General features: G+C 38.1%; 1 protein-coding gene across 2 annotated transcripts in view; it reads right to left on the reverse strand.

Moving 5' to 3' along the window:
• Positions 1-24,486, reverse strand: part of C11H11orf49 (chromosome 11 C11orf49 homolog) — a 191,221-nt gene that overhangs the window by 95,432 nt on the left and 71,303 nt on the right. For both annotated transcript variants that reach the window (XM_029957125.1, XM_029957124.1), the window contains exon 3: positions 8,859-8,989. In XM_029957125.1, the coding sequence (XP_029812985.1) occupies positions 8,859-8,989 (131 nt within the window). The remainder of the gene's footprint in view (positions 1-8,858; positions 8,990-24,486) is intronic.

A 24,486-nucleotide genomic window follows, 5' to 3' on the forward strand; every position in this document is an offset into this window, starting at 1 on the left:
TATTTTAAAACCCTTAGACCTAGCTGCAAGACATGATGACTTCTAAGGTCCCTTCCTATTTGAACATGTTTTGAGACATCATGGTAACAAGGGGAAAAGAGAAAGAGAATCTAGTGGAGGAATAAGCTCCTGACTCCTCGTTCTGAATTAAGCGTGTAACTCTACCTTTCAAGAGATTACAAATGGACCAAGATGTTCTAGCGATGGTAGCAAACTCAAATGCCTACAGAGGCCAGGCAGGAAACATAAGCAGGTGAAGGAAGGCAGCTGGGGTGGTGGTAAATCTGGGGCCACCGCAGGCCCTGTCTACAGGCAGCAGCTGCGCCTCCGCCCTGGCAAACCGCCTCCCTGTTGGAATGTGGGCATGGTATTAGATGATTTTCCATTCTTTTTGTTTTTAATTTTTTAATGTTCATTCATTTTTTGAGAGAGAGAGAGAGAGAGCAAGCAAGCAGGGGAGGAACAGAGAGAGAGGGAGACACAGAATCTGAAGCAGCTCCAGGCTCTGAGCTGTCAGCACAGAGCCCAACATGGGGCTTGAACCCACGAACCATGACATCATGACCTGAGCCGAAGTCAGGCCCTCAACCAACAGCCACCCAGGCACCCCATGATTTTCCATTCTTTAAGTGAAATTGAATTGAGATTTTTATGTTAAATGTTGGCATCTAATTAAAATGTGTGTGTGTGTGTGTGTGTGTGTGTGTGTGTGTGTGTGTGTGTGTTAAATATTTAACATTGCAAGCCCAAGAAAACAGAACTGCAGGCCACGGCATGTATAGTCAGATGACCACTAGTTTGTGATTTTTTTCACAGCATAAAGGTAAAACCCAGAATATAAAAGAAAAGGAGGCAGTGCTAGTGTGATCTTCACCAATGTTTACAGTTTTCATACAGATAATGATCTAAATCTTTAAAAAAATTTTTTTTCACATTTTATTTATTTTTGAGAGATAGATACAGAGCATGAACAGGGGAGGGGCAGAGAGGGAAAGAGACACAGAAACCGAAGCAGGCTCCAGCCTCTGAGTTAACAGTCAGCACAGAGCCTGATGCAGGGCTTGAACCCATGAACCATGAGATCATGATCTGAGCTGACGTTGGACGCTCAACCGACTGACCCACCCAGGCACCCCATGATCTAAATGTTTTATTCCTTGCTTGGAAGCACCAGAGGATACTGAATATTATTTAATCAGCTGCCAATTAATATTGCATAGCTTTGAATGGGCCAGTTTTTAGAGGGGCACTTTGAACATTAAGTTTTGTGCCTTGCATATAGTAGGTGATCAATATGTAGCAGTTATTATTATTTTAAATCAAGGCTCCTACACAAGATTGAAAAGAGTATAAAGTTCTTTCAAAAGCAACCCTACCCTCTAATATAAGAGATGATAATATAATCCATTCAGTAATCACAGATACATAGTGATTGGGAAGTGATGGGCTTTCATATTAAATAACATAAATCATTTATGTATGTTAGGTGCTAAGAATATAGTTACTGGCAAGTAAACAAGCTTCTTACCCTCATAAAACTTACAATTTGATAAGGTGGGTAGACATTAAGAGTCATTCAAAAATATTTAGTCTGAAACTGTAATAAACAGTATGACTAAAAGTTACAGGATGATTTGCAAAAGAATAATGAAGTGATCTAATTCAGATGAAGAAGGGAGCAACAGAAAAGGTCCTTTAAGGAGCTGACCTTTACACTGAGGCTTAACAGGATAAAGAGAGTGTAGCAACTTTAGGGTATTATGCATTGAGGGCACAAAGGGTGGGGTAGGAAAGGAGGTGGTGACAAAAGCATTCCGGGAATGCTTGTGTGACATGTGTGATAGCCCCAAATAATTGAAATAGAAAAAAAAATAAAGAAACATTAAATAGAGGGAAAGATGAAAGTTACTAAGGTAGAGAGGTGAAAGATTTGAGGTGACATCAAATGTCATGTTCTCCCTGGAGAATAGGTTTTGAAGAAGGAAGTAAATATGGAAAAATAAAACTAGAATAGAGAAGAAATAAGTAAAATGGGGAATAGGAACCAAGAACTTGGGTTGAAGAAGCCACATCTTGGCCACATTAGGTTTCTGGGGCAAACATGGAGACTTGGAGCTCTTGGGGGAGCAGGTGCAGAGGACTGGCCAGAGGAAACCAAAGGACTGAAGAGACTACATGGAAGGATTTTTGTTTGTTTGTTTAAAAAAATGATAAAAGTAACAAAAACTCTTTAATATTTCAAACAAGACAGCCACCCACTCCTGAAGTAAGCACTGTTAATCCTCACAGAATGGTTTTTCGTAGTGAGGATGAGGATTAGTGACAAGCGAACTCAGGTGGAAGTTTGAGGCAGTTACACAGAGAAGTCGGTCAGAAAGGTTTATTTCAGCTTAAGTTGTCTGCATTTTCCCTTCAGATCACTTTGACCACCATAACATAGACATTTTAGGAAAAACAGTTTTTATCATATGATTATACAGACCAAATGCAAGTCTCTGATTCATCGTATGATTATATAGACCAAATGCAAGTCTCTGATTCCCACAATGTAATCATCTTTCATGAATGCGGGCTTTTTTTTTTTTTCCAAATCTCTGATTATCAGACCACAAACTGCATGAGAGCAGGAATTTCTGTTCTACTCACTGCTTTATCAGTAGCAACTAATACATAAATGTTTGTTGAATGAATGAATATACCTAGACTATGAAGACAAATCACAGTGAATTCAGGATAAAACATAAAGGGTGAAAGAATTAAAAATAAAAGGGGAAAAAGGAAGGGAGGGATGAAACTGACAATATTTTAGATTCTGGCATTCATTCTTATTTTAAAAGATATTTATTTATTTGTTTATTCTTTGATAGAGAGAGAGAAAGAGAATGCAAGAGTCAGGGTGAGGAGCAGAGGGAGAGAGAGAAAGGATCTCAAGCAGACTCCATGCTCTGCGAGCACGGAACCCAATGCAGCGCTAGATCCTACAACCGTAGGATCATGACGTGAGCTGAAATCAAGAGTCAGATGCTCAACTGACTGAGCCACTCAGATCCCCCAATATTTTATTTTCAAGCAATCTCTACACCCAACATAGGGCTCGAACTCACAACCCCAAGATCAAGAGCTGCTTCTTCTGACTGAGTCAGCCAGGCGCTCCTGGCAATCATTCTTGCCTATTCTCTCTCACACCCCACACCCAATCAATCACCAAGTCCTGTCAAACTAACCTTAAATAGCTCTTCATCTCCCTTCCACTTCCAGTTCTGCTGTATTGGCCCCTAACTGGTCTTACTGTACCTGCCGTCCACTCTATTTTCCATGCTTTTGCCAGTGTCATATGTGAAAATAGCATCCAAATTGACAAGGTTCTACGGACTGGCTGTGATGATGTTTGCTTTGTAGGTACTAAGGCCCAGCCACAGTGTACTTCTTACTGTTTCCCAAAGAAACCATTTTGTCTCACATCATCATACTTTCAAAAACCTCGTTTTTTCTTGTTAGAATGTACTCCTTATTTGCTTAAGAGCTTTCTCCTACTCCAAGATCCATCCCAAGTACCTTTATTCCTTTATAGCCTTTCCCAACTTCTGCAGAAGTTGTACTCTCACTGAATCTTATACACAGCTTTAATGATCACTTACACTCTGAGGAAACTATTTCTAGACTATTCCATTGGAATGTGAGCTCCTTGAGGGCAAGTATTATCATTTACTCAGTGGTATTTCACGCATCTCACACACTATTTGATGGAGAACACATTAAAAAAAGTACTCCTTCAAACTTAACAGAGGACCATGGGGGAGGAGAAAGGGAAAAAATAGTTGGGGAGAGGGAGGGAGGCAAACCACGAGAGACTCTTGAATACTGAGAACACACTGAGGGCTGATGAGGGTGGGGGAGAGGGAAAGGGAGGTGATGGGCATGGAGGAGGGCACTTGGTGGGATGAGCACTGGGTGTTATGTGGAAACCAACTTGACAATAAACTATAAAAGAAAAAAAATAGAGTAATATAAGAAAAAAAGTACCACTTCTAGTCAGCTTTCTGCTTCTTCTGCTTTGGGTTTTTTTTCATTTACTAGGTCTGTGACCTAGAACAACTTTTTTAACTTTGATTGTTGTGAAGAAAAATTAGATATTCTATATATAAAGTAACTTAATAAATGTTAATTGCTGTCCTTATCATTATTTTCATTTTTGATGTATTTTTTATGTCTACAAAGTCCATTTGGATCTTTTTACTATCTTCCATTTGTCTCCTAATCATATGCATGTTTTTCTTTACATACTTGAGCATATTTATATGATTTAAAATAACTATTTGAAGGTCCTTGTTGGCTAATTCTATTATCTCTGTCTTTTCTGGTTCTGTGTTTCTACTGATTGATTTTTCTCCTGGTTATGGGTCATATGTTCCTGTTTCTTCTAATGTCTGGTAATTTTTAATTCAATGCCAGGCAGTGTGAATTTTATGTTGATGGGTGCTAGGTTTTACTGCATTCCTCTAAGGAGTATTGAATTTTGGTCTGGTATACAGTTAAGTTCCTTGCAGATAGATCAGTTTAACCCTTTCTGTTTTTGAGCTGCTGAGGACAATTGTCTATCCAATGTCAATGCCCTGTGTACTTTGAGGTTTCTCCACTTTGGCCAATAGCAGTGTGAACTATTCCTAGCCCTGTGCATACTCCAGGAATTGTTTAGCCTACTGGTTTCTGGTGGTGGTTTTTCCAACCCACACATGTATAGAGTTTGGAGCCAGGACTCAAATACCTGTTTGGAGCTCTTTGGAGCTTTCTGAGCAACTTCTTTGTACTCTGCCCTGCAAATTCTGGCCACTTTGGCTTCTCTAAATCCCAATCTCTGCCTCCTGCTGGGCTCTTTAGATCTTCTCTCCTGTACCTTTGCTTGGCAACTGCCTCTCAGAGATCACAGCCCCACATTAACTGTTCAATGTCTGAAAGAGTTGTTTCATATACATTGTCTAATTTTCTAGTTGTTAATGGAAGGGTGACAATTCCCTTAATAAGGACTTCATCATAGGCAGAAGAGGAAGTACTTCTCATTCTTTTATTAAATGAAATACACACACACACACACACACACACACACACACACAGTTGTAAAAGCACAAAGCTCAAAATTAAATTCTAACAAACTGTAAAAATAAACCTTGGACAAAAGTTCTTTTGAGCCAATATCCCTAAACAGAAGTGAAGATTTCCTTCAGGGAATTTTAATCTTTGCCAGACTTGGAAAATTGAGATCAATTTTTCACACTGAAAGAAACACCAAAGTGAGAAGTTGAATTTTAAAGGCTTATTACATATGAATAGATCTTTTTGCTTCCAAGACTCTGAAGTTGCCTCGATCAATAGCAAGAGGTTCACTATAATCTTCATGAGGTTATTTGAATTTCAGACACGGGAAAATTAGCATCATTCAGGACTCAGTCATGCAGAAATGACATTGCATCCCTATACTTGCTAAAAACTGGGATAAACTGCTTCTTGCCATAAGGGATCAGGTCCTTAGTTTTCCACAGGTGGCTTCATTTTTAGATATGTTATGCTGCAACTCTGCTCTTCATTTACTGTTTCCCAGAAGAGCTAGTTTCTTGTTGATAATGCTAAAATATGTACATGATGTTCTAAGGAAGTCATCTGCAGAAGAACAAAATAATAGCAGTTCTACCGAGCAGGAGCTGGGTGCATGGCATTCTAGTTGAGAAAATGGGGCTTAACATGTACTTTCTTTTGGAAATTTGCCTCTGAGTGTTTTTGCTCGTTCTGGATTAAAATTGGGGACTCACACATTCCAGGACTGAAAGATGTTCTAAAGTTTCCTGGAAGAAACTGAGAATACATTAAGAATGATTTAACCAAACATTTCAGGATCACCTCGATGCAAGTGTTGCATCTGGTCTTTAAGAATTCAGAGGCTGTCTGAGTAAGAAGAAGCCTAACAATCAATATCCAGCATAAAATCTAGATCTTGTTTATGGCACAGGAAAAACAGAAAGAACTTGGAGCTGCTTCCTCTTCGCAGCCGGATGAATCACTGGCAGCTGCTATAAGAAAGGTACAGAAACCCACATCTGCTCAGAGTCCAAGTGCTATATGGATCCCTTGTGATAGTATATACATTCTTGAGGAGGCCCCACTTCCAAATCAGGAAAAGAACTAAGGATGTCTTAAGACCGTTTTCCATAGTTCTCTCTGTGTGCCTATTTTGCAAAACCAGCTCTGGCTGTGTGTTCCATTGTGCAGTATACTGAGTATTCAGTAAATATTTGCTGGCCAACTAAGGGACTAGGAAGGGATTAGGAAAAACAGGTTCTGAGGAAGTACTACAAACTTCACCTGTATACTCACGGCTCCCAAGTTTTGTTTACGTACAGACCAATGAGTTTGTTTCTCTGAAGCAGCTGGCTTAAAGTCAAGTCTAGTCTGATTTTTGTCCCCTAGTGCATACCTTCTGTAAAAAAGATGATGCTATTTTCTCAGTACACTAAGTGCTGTTTGTTCAGTGTACCTGAGATGGAGAATGTCTTAAGTTACATGTTACAGAAGCTGTGATTGGAGTAATAAAAATAGCAGAAATAGCAAATTAGCATATTTGTAAATCTGGGTTCTGCTTCCAACTTTCTCACTTACTCTGCAATCTTTCTACAAGTTACACAATTTATTTGTAAAATGGGCACAATAATACCTACTTACTTATTTCTTAGGATAGTAGAAATGATCTAATAAGATACTCCATAGACAGAGTTTTAGAAAACAAAAAAGGCTTGGTAGCTGTATGTAAAGCACAGTAGCATCCATGAGATCAGGCCATGTACCTGTTCACTTACTGTACCCCCAGCACCAAGCATGTGGTGAGTCTACCAGAAATATCTGGCAAGTGAATGAGGACATAGTTTAGGCCTTCTTCTACTTTCAGGTACGATCACCACAGAAATTGCCTTATTTCATAGTTATTTCAATCAGTGGGGTTTTTCCCCCGTTGGAATATAATCACAGATGCCAAACCAAAAGTATGGAAATATAAAAATGACTTGTATTTTCTAGTGCACTTAGCTCTTGTCTCAAAGATTATAAGGTGAAATGAAAATCTGACGTTAGTAAACGTTATTCTACTCCCCCAAATCTGTATTTCTAGAAACTAATTTGTATTACCTGCTGCTTGATGCAGCTTTTTAACTGTGTCCCCTAGAAATTTCGACTTCTCAGAAACTTAACATGCCATTTCATTCACACTAGTCAAAAGGAGGAAGCAGCCCAAGTGTCTGTGGACAGATGCATGGATAAACAATATGTGGATACGTGCAATGGGGTGTTCTTGGGATTCAAAAGGAAGGAAACTCTGACCCATGTCACAACATGCATGAGCTCTGAGGTCACTGTGTTAAATGAAGTGAGTCATTCACGAAAAGAGAAGGCTTACACGATTCCACTGACATGAGGTACCTAGTGTAGTCCAATTCACAGAGACAGAAAGTAGAACGGGCTTGCCAGGGGTCTGCGGGCAGGGGGGCAGCAATGATTTCCACACAATGGGAGTGCATCTAGCACTGCAGAACGGTACGCTTACCTGGAAATTTATCAGGGCTCTTCTCACTCGCCTTATGTGCCAAACCCAATCACCGAATCCTGTGGATTCTATCTCTGAAGGTGCCCCTTCGGTGGAGGCTGCCTTAGTTTTGGCTCTTGTTATTTCTCATGACTGCAAGTCTCCTAACTATGCTCGCTGCCTCCAGACTCACCGTCTAAGCCATTTCTATACTGCCTTTCAAGTGATCTTCCTACAACTCAGATATCATCACGCCACCCTTTTGAATAAAGTCCTTTAACCTACAGAATAAAATTCAACTTCTTTTTTTAGGGCAAAAATGGTCTTTCAGGACCTGACTGTTCTTTTTTTAAATGTTTATTTATTTTTGAGAAGCATAGAGAGACAGAGCACAAGCAAGGGAGGAGCAGAGAGAGGGAAACAGAATCTGAAGCAGGCTCCAGGCTCTGAGCTATCAGCACAGAGCCTGACACAGGGCTTGAACCCACGAACCGTGAGATTATGACCTGAGCCGAAGTCAGTCACTCAACCGACTGAGCCACCCAGGAGCCCCTAGGACCTGACTGTTCTATTCCCTCACAGGCTCATCTCCCCTAATGCCCTTCACAAACTCGATCCATTCTGATCTTCTCAGTTTCTAGAATATTCCAGGTTCCTTTATGCTGCTACATCACAGCACAGGCTCTACTAGAATGTCCTTCTCTCCTTTATCCATGTGGATAACTCTTACTTTTCCTTCCCAAATTAGACCAAGCAACAAGTTCTCAGGAGAACCTTCCCTAAACTACTTGCTCCCCTTTCTCTAGCAATAGTGTCCCCATCCTACCCCTACCCCCCACTCAGCAGTTTCCTTCTTTGTATTCACATCATTTCTTCAATCTACTGCATGGTATTTTAATATCTGCCAAGAGCAAAGGCTCTGGAGCCAGAATGACTAGGTACAAATCCCACCCCAGCATTTGCTGTACAACCTTGTCAAGTTACTTAACCCCTCTGAGCCCCAGTTTCACTAGTTATAAGATGAGGGTGATAGTTTCTATGTCGTAGAGCTGTTGTGAAGAATACATGAATGACCACACATAATGTGCTAAGAACTCCACTTGGCTCCACATAGGTATCTTTGTGATGATGATGGTACGAGTACTGCTGACAGTATCTGTGACACAAGACAGACAGCTCCTCAAAAGTAAGGTGTTCCTAGAGTCTCAAATAGCAGTCACTCAAATAGTATTTATAGGAACAAAAGAAAGACAGAAGTTTCGATGAAAGGAAGCCAAGAAATGAGATGACTTACCGCCATTTTTGCCCACAGTTCGGAAGCATCTCCAGAAGGCCCGTAAGAACGACGCCCTATTGTGAGGGGTTGCTTGGATGAAGCTGAATTCCCGAAAGAGAATGTGAGTTCCCTGACACACACTGTTAAAGCTGCAAAAGAAAAATCGAGGGATCGTCATTAGATGAACAGTTATGGAAGGCTGGAATCAGAATGAAAAATCAAGACCAGACAAACCAGTGCCACAAAGGAGGAACATCTTTTTTCTCCAACAAAACTCTGAACTACAGGTCGGATGAAGTCTTTCAGTGAAGACATCTCTTCAGAGAACCACATCCTTCTGAAAACCCTTGGAGTCCAGTTCCTCTGTGTGCTTCCCGCCTCCTACATACATGTACTGAGGGAGTCTTCATCAGTCACTGGGACATCTCAGAAGGAAAATGTTTCATTCTGTAACTGGATGACATTGGCACTTGTATCTCTTGGGAGAATACTTCTACCACATTTGGAATTACATTTCCTTATCGATATCCTTTCTGTACTCTCTCTGACCTACCTCAGCTGCCATAAGAACAACATGGCTCATAGGAACAGAAATGGATTGTCTCTTCCAGTCTGGGGCTGATGTGTGCCTCTCTGACAATAGCCTCAGAGGCAAGTCCATGTGCCAAAGGATATGAAAGGTTGCAAACAGAACACTAAAGGCAAATAAGAGCAAGGGTAAAAAGTGGCCCCTGACTGAGAATATGAAGCAAAGCCCCAGGGCCCAAGTGAGTCATTGTTTAAGCTGGGCCGAGGAAGGGGAAAAAATATACTCCATTGCTTTTGGGTTCTTCTGCCAAAGAAATAAAGGCTGTAGAGCCTGGTGTAATCGAAAAATGGAAATTCCACCAAAGAATAGGCAATTATCCAGTAATCATCACAACCAAAGGCAGACTTCAGGTTCCAAAAAACTCCTAAATTCCCTGACAAGTAAATCAGGAGTGGAAAATGTGTTAATCTTTGTAGAGAAACAGGACTTAAACTAAAGATGGCAAAGCAATAGAGAGACAGTGGAAATTCCAAATGCCACTTTTCATTTGCTGACCATTTAAACGGGGGTGGGGCACGGGAGGGAAGGGTCTGACTCTGAGCAAATCAGGAACAAATTTCAGGAGCCATCAGTTCCGTTTTCCTTTTCCCTGACCAAGTTCTGAGGGAAACGTCCAACGTGTCTTTAATATAGAGTGTCTTATGTTATCACTTAAGATAAAATTAGTTTCTTCCTGTTAATATTAATAACACTGTATGAAAAAGCAAATTACATACTCTTCTCTCCGTGGAAAACTAGACACCTACTTCTGAGACACCATGAGGGAGTATGAGGAAAACATGTGGTAAAGGATTAGGTTGGAAGAGAAACTTTTAAAAAGCAATGAAAGTGTTAACCTAACCATTCAGTTTGTAACGCTATTGTCCTGAGCAAAGGAAAATGAAAAATGAAGCAAATGAGCTGTTACAGGTAAATGGAGTAGGTCACATTTCTAGCAAATGAAGTCTAAAATGATAACAATCTATCTAAATTTATGAAGCTATCCAGCAAAGAATTAGTCCCGAAGTATGCTTCATACCTCCCATGGGAAAAAAGCTGGTGTCTAGGTCATAGCCTAGGCTGTAAAGAAACTAATACTAGTGAAATTATATCCTTAGTGTAGCTTTTTAAATACATCTTTTTTAAAACTAGGGAATAATTTATACATTGAAGAATCTGGCTGAGACTCATTGTATAGATAAGAATTTACAAAAGAAGTTACAAAATAAGAATTAAAAAAAACAAACTGATAAGCCAAGGACATATAATACTGAATATAGTAAAAAGATTTATAATTGTGTTTACGTTACCGCCTTTAGATAATCCCCACCAATAAAATTCAGCTGTTCAGGATGGAGATCATAATCAGTTTACTTAAAGAGTTAATAGATAACATAACCTACTTTACATAAGATGGCTGTAACAAAAAAGCAGAAAATACAATATACGGCTCAAAGCTCTACTGTTTCTCTTCAACCCGAAATATCTTTTCCCTATCTCCATCTGTTAAAATTCTATCCAGTTTTTCAGGACCATCTCAAATGCCACATTTTGCAAGAAGTTTTTTCCCAACTCTACACTCATGCCCAGTTCCCATCATGCCTTACTTATAACTATTGCTACTCACAATCTGCTGCCTTTTAAAATAGTTATTGGACTGGAGCACCTGGGTGGCTCAGTCAGTTCAGTATCTGACTTTGGTTCAGGCCATGATCTCATGCTCATGAGCTCTAGCCCTGTGTCCAGAGCCTGGAGCCTGCTTCAGATTCTGTGTCTCCCTCTTTCTCCACCCTTTCCTTGCTTGCTCTCTGTCTCTGTCTATCTGTCTCTCTCTCTCTCAAAAATAAACATTAAAAAATTTTTTTAAGTTATTGGACTTATTTCCTCTACTAGACTATAAGTTCTATGGAATAAGATTACATTATCTAACACATAGTTCTACGGAATAACATTACATTATCTAACACACAGTACATACAACTCCATAAATCCCTTGACAGTTGATTTAGAAAGATCAGAAAAAATAGACAGTACTAGGTAGAAAGTATCAGATTTATATTTTTAGTTAGCCATGCTGGAAATACTTATAGTTAACATTTTATAAACTTTTTAAAAGTCCAGGACTTTGGTCTGCTATTAGTATTGTAATATTGCAATATTCAACTTTGCTTTGATTAGTGCTTGCCTGGCATATCTTTTACTGTGCTTTTTAATTTCCACCCTTCTGGGTCATTTTGTTTCAGATATTTCTCTTGTGAGTAGTATATAGCTGGGCGTTGCTTTTACCCAACCTTACAGTCTCTATTTTAATAAATGAGGTTTTTTTACATCTATCTGATTAATTTCTGCCATTGTCTTCTATCTTTTCCATGAACTATTCTTCTTTGACTTGTTTTTCTTTTCCCACTTTCTACTGTGTTAGTAAAGCTTTTCTATTTTAATTGTTTTTGCCCTCTGCCCCCATTAGATTGGATGCTACGACAGAATCTATAACTTATTAGAATTCCGTTCAACACATATATTGAGCTACACAGTTTTTCCCTCTCATTGAAGTGTAGCTGACATACAATGTTACATTAGCTGCACAGTGGTTTCGACAGTTCTGTACATCATGCAGTGCTCACCGTGACAAGTGTCACCATATAAAGTTACTACAATACTGTTGACTATATTCCCTATGCTGTACTTTTCATCCCTATGACTTACTTATTTTCTAACTGGAAGATTGTACCTCTTAATCCCTTTCACCTATTTCGCCCATCTCCCACACCCTCCTCTCTGGCAACTATCAATTTGTTCTCTGTATTTGTGAGACTGTTGCCATGTGTGTATGGCAGAGCACACTGTGAAGGTACACACACGGGTTATATCTTTCCACAATGTCAGCCTTATTCAGTCATAAAGCAAGGTTAACATGATTATAAAGCAGTTTCAGGATTCCAAACTCAAATGATATTTCACCATGTGATTAACTTGGCTTCTTACACACCACAGAGCAAAACACAAGACAAGTCACACAAAAAATGGGATAACACAGTGGGTAGGAAGTTAACGAACTGAACTCGAAGTCAGTCTGTGGGTACGTGGTTGAGATATGGCTGTGGTCTGGTCTGGTTCGGGTCAGCCCTCAGCACTTACTGCTTATTCTGTCCAAGCAGCGGAGGACCTCAGTTCTGTCTGGAGATCAATCGGGCAGAGCCTTTGCAGCTGCTGCCTTTTTGAAGTGGTCAGACATGGAGGGGGTCAGTGTCTGAGGAGTGACATTTTATTGCAAAAATCTTCCCCTTTCAAAGGGATTGCATCCATCTTGGGCCCCCGCAGACCTCTGCTGCTTCTGCTTGTTACCAGTTCTGGGGTGTGGTCAGCTGGTGCTGGTCTGGCTGGTATCTCAGAGCTGCAGTGCCCTTAGATGCTTGCATCATCGCATGACACAGGCCCCTGCTTGACATGAGCGACTCCATCTTATTCTCTACAGTGTATGTGTGTTTGTTCATTTGTTTGGTTTTTTAGACTTCATATATAATTGAAATCATAAGGTTTTCCTTTTTCTCTGAGTTATTTCACTTAGCATAATACCCTGTGGGCTTGTCTGTGTTGTCAGAGATAATAAGATTTCATTCTTTTTGATGGCTGAGTAATATTCCACTATATATGTTATCACATGTTCTTTATCCATTCATCTATCAGTGGATACTTAGGTTGCTTCCGTATCTTGGCTATTGTAAATAAGGCTGTGATAAACATGGACGCATATCTCTTTTCAAATTAGTAGCCACACGTTTCTTAAAATATCATATCACTCATTATCTTTGTTACTCTCCAAAGCAAGACAAGAATGAAAACATGCTGTAAATAACCTATGAGCACTCTTCTTATCTTCTGATATGATTTTCCAGAATTTGACTTCTATCTTTTTTTTAAATATTTTTTTAAATTTTTTATTTTTGAGAGACAGAGAGAGACAGCACGAGCAGGGGAGGGTCAGAGAGAGGGGGAGGCACAGAATCTGAAGCAAACTTCAGGCTCTGAGCTAGCTGTCAGCACAGAGCCTGACATAGGGCTTGAACCCACAAACCATGAGATCATGACCTGAGCCAAAGCCGAACGCTTAACCAACTGAGCCACCCAGGTGCCCCAACTTCTATCTTTTTTAATTAAAAACTTTCTTACTATGGTAAAATGTGTATAATACTTATTATTTTAACCATAACATGACATTTATCATTTGAACTATTGTAAGTGTACAATTCAGTAGCTTAAATACATTCATGATGCTGTATAACCATTACCACTAACTACACACAGAAATTTACCATTATCCCCAACAAAAACCCTATGCATTAAACAGTAACTCCCCCTTCAGCCTTCCTCCCACACTCTGGGAACCTCTATTCTACTCTCTGTCTCTATGAATTTGTCTATTCTAGGTACCTAGAACTGGAACTATACAATATTTTCCGTGTGTTTGGTGTTTTTCACTAAATTTTTTAAATGTTTTATTTATTTTTGAGAGAGAGAGAGACAGAGTGAGCAGGGGAGGGGCAGAGAGAGAGGGAGACACAGAATCTGAAGACAGGCTCTAGGCTCTGAGCTGTCAGCACAGAGCTGACGTGGGGCTCGAACTCACAAACCATGAGATCATGACCTGAGCTGAAGTCAGACGCTTATCCAACTGATCCACCCAGGCACCCTTTATTTCACTAAATTTTTAAGTTCCATCCATGTTATGATTTATATGAACTTGCATTCCTTTTTAAGTATGAATAATACTCCATTGTATGTATATACCACATTTGCTATCCATTCATCTGCTTCTACTTTGACTATTATGAATAATGCTTCTATGAACATTGGTATACAAATTATCCTGCTTTCAATTCTTCTGGGTATATACCCAGAAGTGGAATTGCTGTGTCATATAGTAGCTATATGTTTAACCTTTTGAGAAACCACCAAACTGTATTCCTGATTGCCGTATCATTTTACATTCTCATAGCAATGCACAAAGGTTCCAATTTCTCCAAAGGCTCACCAACACTTTTCCTGTATGTTTTCTTTTAAATAGTCATCCTAGTAGGTATGAGGTGGTATCTCGCTGGGGTTTTGATTTGTATATCCCATGTTGAGCATATTTTCATGTACTTATTGGCTATGTGCATATCTTCTTTGAAGAAATGTCTAAGTCCTTTGCCTGTTAATTTTTTTTTAATTTTTCTAATGTTTGTTTATTTTTGAAAGAGAGAGAGAGAGAGACAGAGACAGAGTGGGAATGGCAGAAGAGCAGAAAGAGAGGGAAAGACAGAATCTGAAGCAGGCTCCAGGCTCTGAGCAGTCAGCACAGAGCTTGACATGGGGCTTGAACTCATGAACCACGAAATCATGACCTGAGCCGAAGTCACACTTAACTGACTGAGCCACTCAGGTGTTCCCCTAAAAATTCTTTCAATGTTTATTTATTTTTGAGAGAGACAGAGACAGAACCGGAAGTTGGACTCTCAAACTGACTGAGCTGCCCAGGCACCCCTGTATACCCATTTTTTAATAACTTTTTTCGTTGTTTAGTTGTAGGAGTTCTTTACATATTCTGGATATGAATCCCTTATAAGATATATTATTTGAAAATATTTTCTCTCATTCTTCAGGTTGTTTTCTTGCCTTCTTGATAGTATCCTTTGATGCACAAAAAGTTCTTAATTTTGATGAAGTGTATTTTTATCTATTTTTTTCTTTTGTTCCCCATGCTTTTAGTTCACTGCCAATTATAATGCCATGAAGATATTCAGTTGTTTTCTTCTCAGCGTTTTGTAGCTTTACATCTTAGGTTTTTAATCATGTTGAGTTAATTTTTATATAAGGATAAGGTATGGGTCAACTTCTTTTGCATGTGGATATCTAGTTTCCCTAGCTCCACTTTCTGGAAGGACTTATGGAACAGTTCTTTCCCCAGTGAATGGTACCCATGTTGAAATCAACTGACCATAGATGTGAGGGTTTGTTCCTGGGCTCTCTCTTCTAGTCCAGTGGTCTATAAATCTGTCTTTATGCCAATAGTATACTGTTTTAAGTACTGTAGTTTTGTATTAAATTTCAACGCTAGAGAGTTGGAGTCTTCGAACTTTCTTCTTTTTTAAGATTTCACTGGCTTTCTGAAACCTCTTGCAATTCCATATTAATTTGAGGATCAGCTATTCCATTTCTCTGAAAAAGTCTGCTGGAATTTTGGTAGAGTCTGTATCGAATCTATAGATTTACTTGAATAGTCCTGATATCTTAACAATGCTAAGCCTTCCTATCAATGAACAATGTCTTTCCAATTTTATAAGTCTTTTTAGATTTAGTTTGGCAGTGTTTTGTAGTTTCAGTGTGCAAACCCTTTGCTTTCTTGGTTGGATTTATCCCTAAGTATTTAATTCTTTTAGATGCTATTATATGGAAACCAATTTGACAATAAACTATTATTAAAAAAATAAGATAAAAAATAGATGCTATTATAAATAGAATTGCCCTCTTAATTTCCTTTTGATGACTGATGGCCAGTTAATAAAAAACACAACAGATTTTTGTATGCTGATTTGGTATCCTGCATTTTTGCTGAATTGTTCTTTAGGTCTTGCAGATTCTTTGGGATTTTCTACACATAGGCTATCGTCATCTATACATAGATAGTTTTACCTTTTCCTTTCTGATTTGGATGTGCCTTATTTCTTTTGATTTCTATCTTTTTAAATGTAAAAAAATACTCATTACTTCTAAAGATCAATAGGTAAGCTTATCAACGTATCATATCAATTATCTTGCTCACTACTGTTTTTCATTCTGTTCCTTCCCTCTTAGTTCAACTGTTTCCTGCTAAAATATACCATCCTTTAAGACAGATCCACTTATCACTTGGGACCTCCCTATTTTGGAATCGACACATTTTTGGATTTTATAAAGGCAATATGCTGCACAAACCAGATGTGATATAGCACCAATGGGGCTGGGGTAGCAGCCCAGAGTCAAGCATATTAAAATTTCCATAGTGAAACATATACTTACACTAGGAGAATAAATAAAGACCAAAAATAGCCTCATAAACAGTCCAGGTCAAGTTTACCCCCAAATGAGTTTGCTAAAAAATCAGCAAAAACAACTTCAGATTTTCTAAGCTTTTTTTATCTCAAATTGTGAATTTCTGAATATTCACAGACCTGCTGTTTTCACAAAAGGCTGTGGGTGGTAAATGCTCTCAGTTTTCATCTTCTTGAAAATATCTTTATTTTACCCTCTGGAGTGATCGTTTAACCAGGTGGAGAATTCTGAGTTGTCCTTATCTTCTCTCAGCACTTCAAAGATCCCACTCCATTGTCATCTGGCATCTGTCATTGTTGTCAAGAGGCCATCTGTCAAACTCCTGCCATCCTCATGGAGTCAATCATTCTTACCGTTCATATATGCTATTTTCTTTATCTTTAGTGTTCTGTGGATTCCACCACGTGTCTATCACACAGGTATATTTTTAGTTATCTTGCTCAACACTTAATCTGCCTTTTGTCAATTCTGGAAAATACTCTCAGCAAGTATCATTTAAAATATTGCTTCACCGTCTTCCTCTCTATCCTTTTCTTCTCCTAGTAGATGTACATTTTAGCCTCTCTGTGTCTCTTCTGTGTCCTTTCATAATTTTCATCTTTTATCTTTATGTTATACTAAGTATTATCTTCCAAATTAGGTACTCTATTTTCTATTGTGTCTGGTCAAAAGTTTATTCTTGCTGTTGGATTTTTTAATATGTCAGTAGCTTTTTTCTTTCTAGAATGTTTAATTGGTGTTTTAAAGAATTTACATGGTTTTGTTTCCCTATTTTTGTTCTTTTTTTTCCCCTCAAGTTTTTATTTAAATTCCAGTTAGTTAACAGTGTAATATTAGATTCAGGTGTACAATTTAGTGTTTCATCATTTCCATATAACATCCATGCTCATCACAACAAGTGCCCTCCTTAATCACTCATCTAACCCATCCCCCCCCGCCCCCAACTTCATTCTGGGAACCATCAGTTTGTTCTCTATAGTTAAGTGTCTGTTTCTTGGTTTGCCTTTCTCTTTTTCCTCCCTATGTTCATTTCTTTTGTTTCTTTAATTCCACATAGACTGAAATTATATGGTATTAGTCTTTCTCTGACAGACTTACTTTACTTAGCAAAACACACTGTAGCTCCATCCACATCATTGCAAATGGTGAGGTTTCATTTTTTATGGCAGAGTAATATCCCATTGTATATACAACCGTATCTTCTTTATCCATTCATCAGTCAAAGGACATTTGGGCTCTTTCCATAATTTGGCTATTGTTGATATTGCTGCTATAAACATCAGGGGCATGTCTCCCTTCAAATTAGTATTTTTGTATCCTTTGGGTAAAAGCAGTGCAATTGCTGGATCATAGAGTAGTTCTATTTTTAACTTTTTGAGGAACCTCCATTCTGTTTTCCAGAGAGGCTGCACCAGTTTACATTCCCACTAGCAGTGTAAGAGCATTCCCCTTTCTCGGCATCCTTGCCAACACCTGTTGTTTCCTGTGTTGTTAATTTTAGCTATTCTGACAGGTGTGATGTGATATCTCATTGTAGTTTTGATTTGTATTTCCCTGATGATGAGTGATGTTGAACATCATTTCATGTGTCTGTTGGCCATCTGTATGTCTTCCTTGGAAAAACGTCAATTCATGTCTTTTTTAAATGGATTATTTGTTTTTAGGGCAATAAAACAGATCAATGAAGCCAATAACTGGTTTTTGAAAACAAAAATATGATAAACTCCTAGCCAGATTTATCAAAAACAAAAGAGAAAGGGCCCAAATAAACAAAATCATAAATGAGAGAGGAGAAATCACAGCCAATACCACAGAAATACAAATAATTACAAAAGAATATTATGAAAAAGTATATGCCAACAAATTGACCAAAGTGGAAGAAATGGATAAATTCCTAGAAACATATAAATTACCAAAACTGAAACAAGAAGAAATAGAAAACTTGAATAGACCAATAACCAGCAAAAACTGAAGCAGTAATAAAAAAAAAAAAATCTCAAACAAAAGTCCAGAGCCAGATAGAATCACAGGCGAATTCTATCAAACATTGAAAGAAGAGTGAGGGGCACCTGGGTGGCTCAATCAGTTATGTATCTAACTCTTGATTTCAGTTCAGGTCATGCATGATCTCATGGGTTTGTGAGACTGAGTCCTGCATTGTGCTGTCAACATGAAGCCTGCTTGGGAGTCTCTTTCTCCCCTCTCTCTGTCCCTCCCCCTGATCACCTGCTCTCTCTCTCTCTCTCCCTCTCAAAATGAATAACTATTAAAAAAATAAGAAACAGTGAGTACCTAATCTTCTCAAACTATTCTAAGAAATAGAAATGAAAGGAAAACTTCCAAATTCATTCAATGAGGCCAGAATTACCCTAACACCAAAACCAGAGAGACTCCACTAAAAAAGAGAACTATAGGCTAATATCCCTGATGAACATGGATTCAAAAATTCTCAACAAAATACTAGCAAATCAAATCTAACAGTACGTTAAAGGAATCATTCACCATGATCAAATGGGATTTATTCCTGGGTTGCAAGGATAGTTCAATATCTGCAAATCAATCAACGTGATACATCACATTAATAAAAGAAAGGACAAGAATGATATGATCCTTTCAATAGATGCAGAAGCATTTGACAAAGTACAATATCCATTCATGATCAAACCCCCAACAGAGTAGGGATCGAAGGAACATACCTCAACATAATAAAGGCTATATACAAAAAACCCACAGCTAATATTATTCTCAATGGGGAAATACTGAGAGCTTTTCCTCTATGGTCAGGAACAAGACAGGAATGTCTATTCTTGCCATCGTTACTTAACATAGTACTGGAAGTCCTAGCCACAATAATCAGACACACAAAGAAGTAAAAGGCATCCAAATCAGCAAGGAGGAAGTCAAACTCTCACTATTTGCAGATGACATGATACTGTGTATAGAAAACTCAAAAGATTCCACCAAAAAATTGCTAGAACTGATACATAAATTCAGTAAAGTCACAGAATACAACATACAGCAATCTGTTGCATTTCTATACATAAATAATGAAGCAGCAGAAAGAGAAATCAAGGAATCAATCCCATTTACAACTGCACCAAATCTCATAAGGGACCTAGGAATAAACCTAACCAAAGAGGTAAAAGAACTGTACTCTGAAAACTAGAAAACACTTATGAAAGAAATTGAACAAGACACAAAGAAATGGAAAAACATTCCATGCTCATGGATAGGAAGAACAAATATTATAAAAATGTCTATATTACCCAAAGAAGTCTATATACATTTAATGGAATATCTATCAAAATACCCATGGCATTTTTTCACAGAGATAAAACAAAATTCTAAAATCTGTATGGAACCACAAAAGATCCTAAATAGCCAAAGCAATCTTGAAAAAGAACAGCAAAACTGGAGGCATCACAATTCCAGACTTCAAGTTATATTACAAAGCTGTAGTGATTAAGGCAGTATGGTACTGGCACAAGAATAAATTGATAGATCAATTGAACAGAACAGAAACCCCAGAAAAGAACCCAAAACTATATGTTCAATTAATCTTCAACAAAGCAGAAAAGAATACCCAACGGAAAAAAGACAGTCTCTTCAATAAATAGTGTTGGGAAAACTGGATAGCAACATACAAAAGAATTAAACGGGACCACTTTCTTTCACCATATACAAAAATAAATTCAAAATGGATTGATTGAAGACATAAATGTGAGACAGGAAACCATTAAAATCCTAAAAGAGAACACAGGCAGTAACCTCTTTGACACTGGTAATAGCAACTTCTTACTAGATATGTCTCCTCAGGCAAGGGAAACAAAAGCAAAAATAAACAATTGGGACTTCATAAAAATAAAAATCTGCACACCAAAGGAAATAATCAACAAAACTAAAGACAACCCACAGAATAGGAGAAGACATTTGCAAATGATACGTCTGATAAAGGGTATCCAAAATACAGAAAGGACTTATAAAACTCAACACTCAAAGCACAACTAATTCAGTTGTTCTCTCTCTCTCTCTCTCTTTTTTAATAATGACCATTCCTTCTTTTACCTCCCTGATGATCCTTGATTTTATTTCAAACTCAATTTAAACTAATTATTAGTCTTACTTTTCTGCAGTAATCTTGTATTTCAATTGTTGGGTTTATTGGCTCTTTCTTAGCATTGGTTGTTGCTGTATATTTTGGAATTTCAGCATGTAGACTCACTCCAAGCGGGAGGCTGTCACTCTCTCCAGCTGTCCTGAGGACAGATCCTAGTCAGGACCAGATCTCATATTGGATGAGTAAATAAGGCTCCATTCCCAATGATATTGGGGATATCACAGAGACTGTCCCTGGACCCCTGAGTAGCTCAGACCACTCAGGCCTGGTTGCAAGGCTGTCTGCTTCCTATCATTGTCCCAGGTTTTATATAAGCCACTTTCCAGGTAGCAATCATAATTTTTTAAAAATCTCCTGCCCTGAAACACAGTTGGTCTCTACTATTCCACAAGAAATGAGCTCTCAGTTTCCTATGCTTGCTTCTGAACCCAAACTACAGGAGGCCAGTGGTTTGAGCCCCATTAGCTTTGTGGTCTGTTCAGTTCCTTCGTCCATAGATGAGTTTATACTGATTTTACACATGGCTATGTCCTTTAAATTTTCTCTTCAGAAAATTTTATGTATCATTACCATGTGTTTGTAATGGATAAGACGGCCAAAGCATAAACACTGTAAGCCATTATAACCAGAATCCAAAACAAATTTTCTACCTGCATAAAAATGCATTCTTGCTACATTTTCAGTGTATTTAACTAAACCAAAAAGTATTTTTTTTAACTTTTTAATGTTTATTTTGGAAAGAGAGCCAGAGAGCCAGCAAGGAAGGGACAGAGAGACAAAGAGGGAGACACAGAATCCGAAGCAGGCTCCAGGCTCTAAGCTGTCAGCACAGAGCCCAATGCAGGGCTCAAACTCACGAACTGTGAAATCATAACCTAAGCTGAAGTTGGATGCTTAACCAACTGAGCCACCCAGGCACCCCCCCCCAAAAGTTTTTTAAATAGACATCAATCTTACTTCTAAAATTGAACAAGAATCTTCTTAAAAATATTTTAAGGGCTACACAGAAGTCTACTATATGTCTATCTCAAATAGCTTTCTCTAAAACAAGTATTCCAATTTCATTAGGTGAATTCTTCCATTCTTTAAGTTGTTCAATTTTTTTCTCTTGAGATTTCAATTTTTTATGTTTACATAATTTCAAATTTACAGAAAAGTTGCAAGAATAGCACAAAGAATTCCTGAATACCTTTCATCGAGATTACTCAAATATGAATATTTTATTACATGTGCTCTCACTCAAACTCTCTCAATCTCTTACATACACACATATAAATATTACTATTTTTCAGAACTGTTTAGAAGTAAGTTATAGACATGATGCTCCTTTACCCCTAAAATACAGCATGTATTTCTTTAAAAAAATTTTTTTTAATGTTTTTATTTATTTTTAAGAGAGAAAGAGACAGCATGAGCAGGAGAGGGTAGAGAGAGGGGGGAGACACAGGATCTGAAGACAGGCTCCAGGCTCTGAGCTGTCAGCACAGAGCCTGATGGGGGGCTTGAACCCACAAACCGTGAGATCATGACCTGAGTCAAAGCCAGATCCTTAACCAACTGAGCCACCCAGGCGCCCCCAGCATGTATTTCCTAAAAAACAAGGAATTCTCTTTTATGACCATAGTAGAATGATCAAAATCAGAAAATTAAAATTGATACAATATTGTTATCTAATACACAAGCCTTATTAAGATTCATCAGTTGTCCCAATAATGCCCCCTTTATAGGAAAAGAGAATTCAAGATGGATACATTGCACTGTTATGACTCTTCAGTCTCTTTTAATCTAGAACATTTTTTTCTTGAGTCTTTCTTTGTATTTCATGATACTGACACTTTGAAAGAGTACCAGCTACTTGGCAGAATGTACTTTCCTCTGGGTTCGTCTGATGCTTTCTTGTAATAGATTTAGGTTGTGCCCTTCCGACAAAATTACCACAGAAGTGATAATGCTGAGTTCTTCTCAGTACATCATATCAGAAGACCGTTTCTGTTGATTTCTAGTTACTGATAATGTTTATTTTAATCATTTGTTTGAAGTGATACCGGCCAGGTTTACCCACTTGTAAAGTTACCTTTTGTAATTGCTAAGAATCTTGTGGGTAGATATTCTGAACCTGTGGAAATACACTGTTACTCTTCAAACTTTCATTTACCAGTTTCAGCATCTACTGATAATTCTTGCCAGAGCAATAATAATTATGATGGTTTTGCCAAATGGTGACTTTTCACCCCTAATTATGTCATTGCATTTACATTTATAAATTGACTTCCTATAATAAAGAAGAGCTTGCACTTTTCATGAATTCATTATTATTTGTTTATTTATCTATTTATTTACATTGGTCTGGACTTTGCTGGATTCTTTACTCAATAGGTTATAATCCTTTATTATCATTATTTACTTTTATGCTCAAATTAGCCCAGATTTGGCTGCAGAAGCCCCTTCAAGTGGATTTTTTTAAAAAGTAAGCTCTATGCCCAATGTGGGGCTTCAGCTCACAACCCCAAGATCAGGAGTCACATGCTCTACTGACTGAAGCAGCCAGGCACCCCAAGCTGACTTCTATGCCCTTTTAACAGGTCCACACAATTTTTTGATCACTTCTTTACTTTTTAATAGAAGAAGATGTTCCAGGTTCATCTTGTTCTTTCTCTACCCAGTCCTGGAGCCAGCCATTTCTCCAACACGACCAAGTTGCTTTTATTAGAGGACTGTGTTTAGAGACCAAGTTCTAGGTAGGTGCTGATGTGCTCCAAATGTATCATTGCTTCTAGACTCTTTCAGAAGTCAGGGTTAAAAACCCAAATGAAGATTTATATATACACACTGTGTACGTGTACAGACACACACACACACACATGCACACACATACACACAGACACTCATATTTACTTCTATATATCTAGTTATCTATATCTATTAAAACCCAAGAGTACACTGATTCCATTCCAGGTCAATGCTACAGGGTACATTCTATCCCTTCCTTGTTTCATAGCTCAAACTCCCTAATTCTCTAGTTGGTGCTATTGGGGCGAGTGTTTAATGAATGCAGAGTTTCAGTTTGGGAAGATGAAGAAGTTCTGGAGATGGGTGGTGGTGACAGTTAACAGAACCATGGGAGTGTACTTAATGCCACAGAAATGGACACTTAAAAATGGTTAAAATGGTAGATTTTATGTTATGTATATTTTACCATAATATAAAAAAATAAATTAGGATATTGGTATCAAATATCCAGTATGTAGATTTATAGAATTGTCTGATGGAATAGTTTGGAAACTATAACCAAAACATTTTTTTAGAGTGATTCTGAAGTAAGATCACTATGGCTTTGCTCCTGGAAGAGTGGACCAAAGACAGCAGCATTGGTATCACATGGAAGCCTGTTAGAAATCAGAATCTCAGACCCCACCTGAGAGCCACGAAATCCAATTCTGCATTTTAACAAGATTCCAGGTGCTTTGCATACACAAGAAAGTTCAAGAAGCACTCATCGGGGACAGATCCTGCCACTTCCTAGTTTTGTGACTTTGGGCCAGGTATTTAACCACTTGGTGCCTCAATTATTCTTTATCTATAAAATGATGGGAACAGGAATGAAGTTGTCAAGGAGTATTAAATGTGATAATAATGCATGTTGCATAATGCCTGCCTGGCCATCCAAGGACTATAAGTTATTATAATTACTTTGCTCAGTAGAAAAGCTGTGAAAGTTGGTTTCAGGGACTAAAAATAGCAAACTTAGGAAGTCAATATTTTCAGGAGGATATGAATGGTGCTTTGCTTTAAGAGACAACTGGGGGGAAAGGATATATGGGAGATAACAGTTTTGGTCAAATGTGAAGAGTGGAGCAGAAGTGTCGCATGAATTCAGAATAGGGCAATTT

The sequence above is a fragment of the Suricata suricatta genome, chromosome 11 (assembly GCF_006229205.1).
Source record: "Suricata suricatta isolate VVHF042 chromosome 11, meerkat_22Aug2017_6uvM2_HiC, whole genome shotgun sequence".
Taxonomy (NCBI): domain Eukaryota; kingdom Metazoa; phylum Chordata; class Mammalia; order Carnivora; family Herpestidae; genus Suricata; species Suricata suricatta.